The sequence below is a fragment of the Limulus polyphemus genome, unplaced genomic scaffold (assembly GCF_000517525.1).
Source record: "Limulus polyphemus unplaced genomic scaffold, Limulus_polyphemus-2.1.2 Scaffold783, whole genome shotgun sequence".
Taxonomy (NCBI): domain Eukaryota; kingdom Metazoa; phylum Arthropoda; class Merostomata; order Xiphosura; family Limulidae; genus Limulus; species Limulus polyphemus.
The window spans coordinates 392,949-403,116 of NW_013666393.1; the positions used below are offsets into that span (position 1 = coordinate 392,949).

General features: G+C 33.4%; 1 protein-coding gene across 1 annotated transcript in view; it reads left to right on the forward strand.

Annotated features, from left to right (window-relative positions):
* LOC106460509 (serine palmitoyltransferase 2-like) overlaps positions 1 to 10,168 on the forward strand; it is a 53,014-nt gene that overhangs the window by 14,899 nt on the left and 27,947 nt on the right. The window contains exons 3-4 of the mRNA XM_022387258.1: positions 5,748 to 5,902; positions 9,863 to 10,008. Coding sequence (XP_022242966.1) covers positions 5,748 to 5,902; positions 9,863 to 10,008 — 301 coding nt within the window. The remainder of the gene's footprint in view (positions 1 to 5,747; positions 5,903 to 9,862; positions 10,009 to 10,168) is intronic.

Here is a 10,168-nt window from a genome sequence, read left to right on the forward strand (position 1 = left end):
ATGCAAGCAGACTTTAACATCAAATTTTGGGGTAAAAAAGTGCATCTTATACACTGAAAAATACGGTAACTAATTTCTTTTATGCCTGAGCGTATTTATCTCATATTGGATAGTTCAGTACTTGAATTTTTATATTTTTCATTTTCTCCTGATTTTTAAGTCACCATTTACACTTTTATAACTGAAATAAATGTTAATAATTTTTATTGGGGTCATATTGTACTCGTCTTAGTTCTCAACTCCTTAACATTCAATCTGATATTCTTTTTATTTTATTTTTGAGGGGAGTCTTTCAAGTGGCCTTCTACTTTCACCCTTTGTAAGTTTTCTGCCTAGGACATTATGATTTGTTTAATTTTTGAGGCTTTCTTTTTCAGAGTGGTTATTCGCTATCATCTACTCTCATTCTCCTGGTTCCTTTTACCAGGATCACATTCTTACCTTAGCATTGGCTCTCACTGCTGTAGTTTCTGTTACCATGTGCTTTGTTACAAAGTACTTGCCCCCCACCCTCCCCAGTTTTTCAGCTGGTCTAAAGATAGGTTCTTCCTACATCATTTGATTAAGGAATTGATTAAGGTTCTAGCATTTTGACTTGCTTCTGGTAATTGATCCTTTCCAAATGACCAGAAAGTACTGTTTGTACTCCTGCTTGCTTCCTTTGCCTATTTCTTGTGCATATTAGCAGCTTCTCATTCCTTTTCATAGACTTTTTCATTAGCAAGGTAGGTCTTCTCAATTCAATCATTGACTTTCTTCTGTACTGCACAGCACCCATCTGGATTGTTGGGGGGGTCTTTTTGAATCATTGATTCATATATGATATCGTTGATCTTTTGTGGTCCTTGAATTCAACAGATACTTCAGTCTGATTAAATGTTGTTTTTTTCTGATCCAGTTGCTCATAAATTTTGAATCGGAAAGTCTTAAAATCTCTTCCAGAAAAAAGGCATTATTTATAATCATTACACTTTTCCAGGTGTTTACTCCTGTGTCTTTTTTGGTTCTGCGAATATCTGAGATTTTGAGACCTATCTCAATTAATCTTTTTCTAGCACTACCACATTAATAGGATTTGAGGATTTTTTATACAGGTTTTTTAGTTATAACCAATGGCTGATGTTAGTGTATGTATGGAATTACTTGTCTTTATACCCTTGTTTATCCAACATCCCATCATTTCTTTTATGTCATCAGGGGAGAGGGTTAGTTTATCAGTCCTTTGCCTTCTCACTGGCTTGGCTTTAGCCCCATATGTCTACTGTTAAGTATTGTTTTTTGCTGATTTACTTCAACCACCAAACATTGACTTTTACATGAAAATCTCACTTATTCTAACCCTTTTGTCCATTAAGTCTCTTACATATACTCACATAACTACTCAGCTGGCTACATGTCGTGGTCAGCTCATTCCCAACTCTAGTCCTCATTTAGTACCTACACAGTATTTGTACATCTTAGATATGGTATTAACACAGTTCAAAGAACTCTTAACCATTTCGTATGATTTTACAAGCCTTGGAGTCTCATATTAATACTTTTCTATCTTCCACTCCTATTAACAAATGCATCCTTTCTGTTTTGGGGATGATAATCTCATTTCACGAAGGAATTTCTTTGGGACATATGCAGATGTGACACCTCCAAAGGGATCTTGATTCTCAGTGACATCATCTTTGGACTTGATATCTCAGGGAATTTCCTTCTCATCTGCTACTCTTGATTACCATCAATTTTGGCTTAATTGAGAGTTTATTACTGCAGGTTCAGTTCTCCCTCTTTTTTTAACCTTTTCTGAACCACTTCACAGATGATTTTCTTAAGGGCTGGGGTACCATCTCGAAGGAATATTGACTTTTGGATTCCAAGTCTCCTCTGGAATCAGAATCTTACATCAGTCTTTAAGAACTTTTGGTAGTTAAGCATACTTGTCAAGAGCTTTTGCAATCACTACACATCTACTGTGTATTTCACAATGACAATTCTCCATTGATGGCATATATGAACAATTGGGGAGGATCTCAGTCTCACAGCTTTTGTTTTACTGTGGGCTGTTTTCATCTTTGGCTCCATTCACATCATATCTATCTTCAAGCATCTTATATGTTAGGTGTTATGAACATTTATTCAGATTCTCTTTCCTTGGAGAGTGGACCACTCAGATTTTCAATCCTTATGCGTATGGCTTGGTCATCCCATGTATGATGCAGTTGCAACAGCAAAAAATCATCCTTTTCTACTTGACTCCTTCCAAGTTTCAGACTCTGCTTGTATAATGGTGAATACTTTGAGCCATTCATGGGAGAACTTTTTTCTCGGTGGTTACCTTCCTCCTTTTCTTTTGTGGATGTTGACCAATGTCAAATTATCCTTATTGTTTCACTTTGGCTGGCTCAGCTGTGGCTTCTCCTGCTACACCATCTGTCTTAAATGTATCCTCTTTCACTTCCTATTTGGAGACAACTTGTTTGCCAGCCTCAAACATTCATCATCAACAATGAAGTTTATCCATAGCTTCATGTGTGATTGTTATATGGTCCTTTATTAAAGAAGTCAAGTTCTGTTTCTTGTCACTACAACATATTGCTTCATTTTTCATGTTCTTATTTCGTAATCATGGCTTAGCTGCTTTTTCTTTTGCAAGCTATAGCATTGCCCTCTTTGGCACTTTAGGTGCCACAGAAACCTTCTCTCTATCATCCTTACTTTATACCAATTTTTTTTTCAAACATTTTGCTTACTTTGTCCATGAGGTCCTAGACAATTTCCTTAATGGGACTTAGGTCTTGTCTTACAATATCTCACTTTTACTGCTTTTGAACCTTTAGTAACTTACTTGATATACTATTTTTCACTGAAAATATATTTCCTTCTGTTTCAAGGTTCAGATAGTGGAAAATCTGATGTTTATGCCTTTGATACTTCCATGCTCTTTTTGTTTTTTATAGGAAGGCTCTATACTTATACTGTGATAGATCCATCCTATCAAAGACTTGAGATGAGAGAGAAGGTAACTGCTGTTCTCACAATTTTGTTACATATCCAGATTAACCAAAAATTTCATTCTGAAGAACATTTTTTTTACATCCTCTTACAGCCACTTATTACTATATCATATGAATAGAATCTTTGAGAGGCTCAATAAATAGCGTCGCTCATGGATTTGGTCCATCACTACTAAAAAATGGTTTGTGCTACTAATTTGTCTTGTGGATCTTGATGTAATTGAATGGCTAAGAAGTTAATTTCTAGTTATTTCTCTTCCAATTCATCATTTGGCAATTACATTGGTTTCTTGAACTCTGTACCCATTAGAGAAAACCTTACAGGCTAGCATTTGAATGAAGTTAGACACATTTCTGAGATTCTATTCACATCACATTGCTGTCTTCTCAGTTCAGGATTCCACTTGCTGCCCATGATTATTCTCCAAGCCTTATGGAATCAATAGCAGATTATTCTCTATTACTTGCTTATTTACTTCTTGGGCCCACACCTATGGTGCGTAAAGCAACTGAGATATTCCTATGGTGCTTAATATCTCTGTCAACAGTTTCATGGATGTCTGGGGTCAACAACTCAAAAACATTTTATGTACAACCAGATGTTTCACAGGTTATTCCTATCCCTGCCTTTGTCCTAGTCTCATATGAATAATGGGAAGTTTATTCTAATCTCAGGAGATTATGCTTTTCTCTGCTTTTTTTGTTTAGCCGGGACCTTTGCATGCTAATTAAACTTCTGCATTTATTCATGACACAATTCAACCCTTTATGCTGGTGATTCCTTAAAATATTATATATCTATGTAAATAGATGTGAGAAGGTGATGCCTTTGGGAGTGGACAGCATCTGCCATCTGATGGCTTATGATGCCTTGATATTTACCTTTCCTATGTCTACTTGCACATCCTTATGTAGAATTGGAGATATTTAAGGGGGTAAACTTATTTTCAGTTAATTGGTGACATATCTACAGAGATGGTGGCTTAAGGGGAGAGGGTACAGATTTCCACCCTTATTCATCTGAGATATCAGGACTTAGTCATTTAAGATTTTAAAAATTATCCTACCTTGTAACTCATACTGACATGAAAGTGTTAATTTGTTTGAAAAGGCAGTTAGTTATATTATGTAACTTGAACTGAAAGAAGTATCTCCAGTCATTTGAGGTCTTGGGGTGGATTTAATGAGACTGCTGCAAAGCTGTGGAAAAAGAGCCTCGGGTAATTTCAGCTTTCTTGATAACTAAAAAGAATATATAGACACTTCTTAAAAGTAAAAAAGCCTATTTATTTTGTGTTTAGTAACATTTGACCCCTTTCTATCCCCCCCTTCCATCTAACTCTTTACACCCATTCTACTCCCCAAATATAAGATTCTAGAAATGCCACTGCAGTGGATGTCTCATAGCTACAATCAAAATGGGAATGTATGTATTTTCTCTCTTTTCTGTATTATATGGTGTTCCAATTACACTGTCCTCAAGTTCACTTCCTCGGAACAACTTTCGTCTTCATTTGTTCCTCCCTGAGCACCGGGTGATTTTTCCATTTTCATAGTTCACTGCCCCTTTCAGTTGTGGATGAAGGGGCCCAGCAATATGTCCTCATATGAAGTTTAGCTAGTTTTCTTTCCTGAGAATCTTCCACAACAGATACAAGACATAATATTCATCCTTCCTGTTTATAGCACCACCTGTGTTCACTTTGTTGGCTGCACAGGTAAACACATTATATCACTAACCAAACCCCTTTCTTTATGAAACATATGGCATCAAGGGCAAAGAGATAATCTGCTGAGAAAAATTCCTTAGATCCGCTCATTCTCCCTCTAATTCAGTTATACAGATATTTCTAATTTTGGATTTTATTCTGACTGTTTCTCACATCTTTAGTGTAGTCTATGCTATTACTTTCCTGCCTTATAACATTTGTGTGTTTGTATTTTTTTTGTGTAATTTTAACACTCCCCATTGTCCATCTTCTTTTTAATGTGGTAAGTCTACCTGATTTGAATTTTACATTTTTAGGATTAAGATGAATTTCAAATGGCTACTTACCTCTGAAATGCCTTCTCACTTGCCTCACCACAGCCACCACATGGTATATAGTTTCCTTTATGATTACACGTAAGAAATCTTAACTATGGCTTCAAAGCACAGCCTATGTAAGTTTTTCTATTACTTGTGCAATATGGTAGAGTGGGGAATTCTGGGTAAGTTGACACATGCTCTGCACTATGTCAAAAACATTCAAAACTTTGAGTCACATAGTTATTGATAGCGTAAGAGTAACTCATCAAGAAAAAAACTCTCAGTACTTTGAACTTGAAATTCATTTGATTTCTGAAAATGTAAGATTTAAAAGGAAAATATTTTAAATTTCCTTTTGAAAATAGTGTCTCAACAAAATTTTAGAATTTTCACAACCTGAAAAATTATAAAAACATTAAATATTGTTTTAAAACTGAAAATAAATACTATTTATTAAATTTATACTATATTTTATGGAATTTTATTATTTCCACTGTGACAAGGATAAAAATAGGGGATATAAGTGACACTCATCCAGTGAAGAAAGTGTGCAATGATTGATTCTTGTTCAAGAAATTTTTAAGAAAAACTGATAAATTCGAATGTAGTTTATTTTCATATAGTTTGTGTATTTTGGTTATAAGCATTATATTTTCATGACTGTTGAAACCAGAATCCTGAATTGTACTTAATCACTTTTGCTTAATTTTCAGGGATATGTTCCACTTTACCACAGTTTTGAAAGCTTCTATACAAGAAATGTTTACAGACGTATATGTGACTGTTGGAATCAGCCCATAAGCAGTGTTCCTGGAGCTTATATTGATGTGAAACAACGTGTTTCTATAGACAGAAATTGGCACTTTAAGTGAGGACTCAATATTACTTTTAAATATAAACTTTTACTTTCGTGCGTATTTGACATGAAGTAGGTTTGATAATTTTTTTTAGGGTTTCAACAAGTCAATAGTGTTGTTACCCTGAAAAACACTTTACTAAAAAAAACAACCTGACCCACATGTTATCAAATACACCAACATATGATACAGTGCAATATAATTATTACAGCAAAAATATATTATTTTATATCAAGTGAATTTTCCAGCTTTTCCCCATGAAAGAAACTGTCAGATATATAAAAGACTATTTAGTGTAGGTAGTGTTAGAAATTAATTTATTTCATAGTTATAATTCATTGAAGCTATTGAATGTTGTGTTTGCAATCCATTGATGTTGAGGCTATGGAGATTTCTAGAAGGGCTAAGTGATAGACATATAAATAATGGCAACCAGATGAGGAGAAACAGAGAAAAAAAACTAAAGTCACATGAAAGAGCAGTTAGGTCAGAGAAAAGTTAAATGTAAAGATAACAATCATGAGAGTGAAAGGCCTAATGGTTGATATATTAGAGTGAGATTAACAATTTTGAAAGAGATAAAGAGAATAAGTTGTTTTGTCAAATGGTGTTTTAAAGTAATTGAACCCACCTCAGTAGAATTGGACAAAAGGCAGACAAGTATTGGAAGTATGAAAGCAGACAATTATTGGAAGTACAGGATACAACCGCAGTAATTCAACAACAATGTAAGTGAACTGTACACAAATGCTATTGCAATAAAAGTAGAGAGAAAGATAGATAGGCTTGTCAACTGAATTATAAAGAAAATGAATTGGCCTAAGTGGACTTTTGACAAGAAGAAGAGAATTGTTTAGTGTTTAAGATACAACTATGATCTCCATAATGTAAAGAATTATGTACATACATTCAACTTATTTCGAATATATATGTATATTATTTTTAAAAGTAAGTGGAGGCATGCATGCTGTTTGTTTATTGTCTAATTTATTGCCAACAAGTCACAGATACCTACTGTAGAAGAATCCTTAGCCCAACATACCCATATACTTACACTATATATGTTATTAAAAAGTAAGTTCCTGACAGAAACAGATGTATCTTTTGTGGGGTTTTGAGTCCATTTTACTCCACCATATAGTAACTTAATTTAGGTATGTGAATAATCTTATGGCATTTCATCATAAGATGAATCTTTGTTTTTGTGAGCTTTTAGCTCTGTTGCTGAAAGTTATGACAGCCGTAGTACTAGGCATTATACAATTATAACATGAAACCCAAAATTTAATAATTGAAGAATGCCAAGTACAAAATGACCTTAAGAAAGATAGGGGTATTGTATAATCCCAGCAGAAAAAAGGAATATCACTTTCATGTTAAATAGAGAAGACTACAAACACAAGATGAAAGAACTACTAAATGTAGTTCTTCCTTTGGCATCAATCAGAATAAGAGGCAGATCCCATTGAAAACTGCTTGGCGGTCTTTCATTAAAAAAAACATCATTGTACTTTATATTAAATTTAACTTTAATATGTATCATCTGCAACATAAATGATTTAGTTTCTAAAGTTTTGTTAGACCGTGAACCTTTTTTTTACTTTACACTAATCAAGTGTAACTCTTATATATTCTTATATCATTATGAGTATACATATACGTACATGTTGTTTATATATATTGTGTGGTTCCATATATGTTTGTGTGTTTGTGTATGTATACTATTATTATCATGAACCCATAACTGCTCTCCAGTGGCTCATCAGTAAAGCTAAAGGCTTATAGTGCTAAAAACCAGACTTGGATGTCTGTGGTGGGCACAGCACAGGTAGCCATTGTGTAGCTTTGCACTTAACAACAAACAAAATTCATAAATAGGTGCCACTCCAGCTGCTGATATGTGCTGCTAGGTAATATTTTCAAAAGTGTGACAGCTGCAGTATTCCTCCTGAAGAAATATGTCGAAGATTAACTAAAAAAATATACCAATTTCATTTGTAACCCAGGATTGAATAATAAACAAATGTTAAGAAAAATATATATAAAGAAGCCAACCAACCAGGAGCATTTGCAAGATTCAATGCAACAAATTTTCTGACTTTCATATAGGTGAAACAGGACATAACCTGAAGGTACGAATAGGAGAACATCAAAAACCTCCTTCAAATGTATGCAAACCAATAATCATACATTTTTTGAACATTAAAACATGGACTTAACATACATAAAAACATCCAGGTGCATATTTACTTATTTTGACATCTTTATTCTTGCTTCTGTCTTGTATAAAATAGAAAAATAGTTTCATTCTTACTTACATGCTACCAAATGCCTTGAGTCTCCTTTAGATCGGTAAAGAAAATTATTAATTGGTGTAATCATAATGTATTTATCAACATACTGTAACTAGCCTACATACGTCATTACTTGTATATGTATTCAATCACATGAACAAACTTTGTTGTGTCATTAATACCAGATTCTGTCTTTTATTTATTATTGCATTTAATTTCTGTTTGTAGCTTCAGATATTTTCAACATGATATGTTACTGCCAACTTGCTTACACTTAGTTGTGATTTCATAATGTTTATGAAAATTTGTGATTTTTGTAACTGTATATAACTTTTATAGTGTAATAGAAAAGTTAAAGGACATCCAAAAAGATAACAAAGTGCAATGGTTTGGGTGATAAAGTCAAACACAGTAATTATTGGGCTGTCATAGTGTTTTTCCATATGCTTCATTTAGTTAAATGAAAAAACAACTATAATTACATCTGCTAGGTAGAAAGGAAATACTTAGGAATGGGATTATATACATTCATTCCTAATTAAATAACAGGAGGTTGTATTTTAGTTGTTTTTATTTATGTACATATAGTATTTGCTATTACTGGGTATGTATAACAGAAAATAACATTCTTTGTACTTTCTGTCTTTATGCATAGAAAAATTGCAAATTAATTCAAAAATACTTTTTACTCTTATAAGTTCAGTCAAATTTATTACAATACTGCATAATGTTTGAAAATAATAAGAAATTGATAAAAAAAACAACTAAAGAAACCTCATAACCTGAAATTCTTCAGAAGGTATTTCTTGAAGGGTAAATTGCATAGTATGTACATAGAGTATTATTATTAGAGCTGGGCAATTAACTTGATTATTAATGTCAAAAAATAATCAAAAGTTACTGTTTCCAGTTATTACTGTTTTTGATTATTCCAGCTATCCAAATAATCAAAGTACTGCCATCATAAGTTCCCTTTTTGTTTTTTTGTTTCGTATGGTTCTTTTGGAGGTGAACATCCGGGAGTAGGACTGGCGTCCTAGTTTGGACACCGGGTGAGCATGTTTTAGTGTGATGGGGATTCGAACCCAAGACCCTCAGGTTGCGAGTTGAGCGCCCTAACCACCTGGCCATGCTGGGCCCATGATTTCCCATTATTAATTTTAATTAATTCAAGATTGAACAGCTTAAAAGTGTCACAACTCATGAAAATAATCAGGCTTTCTTTCCAATTGTTGATATTTTCAATTATTCCAACTATTGAAGTCTCGTTTGTTTTGAAAATAATGAAATAATTGAATGTAATAAATTAAAGAGACTAACGAATAATTGATTAGCAAATTCCACTAATAACCCAGCTCTTGTTTGTTATCTCTGATAAGTTGGAGCTTAAAGTTTGTAAAACATTGATTTTCCACAATCAGTTTTTACTTTTTTTTATATACTCTAAATGTCCCAGTTTAAGGTAAAAATCTACACTTACTGAACACATGTTTCTGCTAAAAAATCAACTATCTGTATTATTGATTTTTAGTAACTTCAGTATTATTTGAAAAATAACTCAATTTTGAATAATTTTACGTAATAAGAATTAACTACAGTATATTTTTCTAAATAAGTAAATGAAAAATATTAAAAAAATTTTTGTAAGTTTTTAATGTCAACTTTTTTTTTTTACAGAATGACAGGAGAATCTATTAGAGCCCTTAACATGGGCTCTTATAATTACTTGGGGTTTGCGCAAACTGACGGTCCGTGTGCTGATGCTGTGGAGAAGAGTATTTATGAATATGGAGTTGGAGTGGGGAGCACATGTCATGAACTAGGTAGTATTTGATGTGAAAGTGAGGACAGTTTGCTCTGGAAATAATCATTTCTCCTATCATGTACGAGGCCTGTGAGAAAAGTATCCGACCTTTGGCTGGGGAATAAAAACTGGCATACCTGGAGCATTGGAAACCTAATCACCCTCAAAGTAGTCTCCTT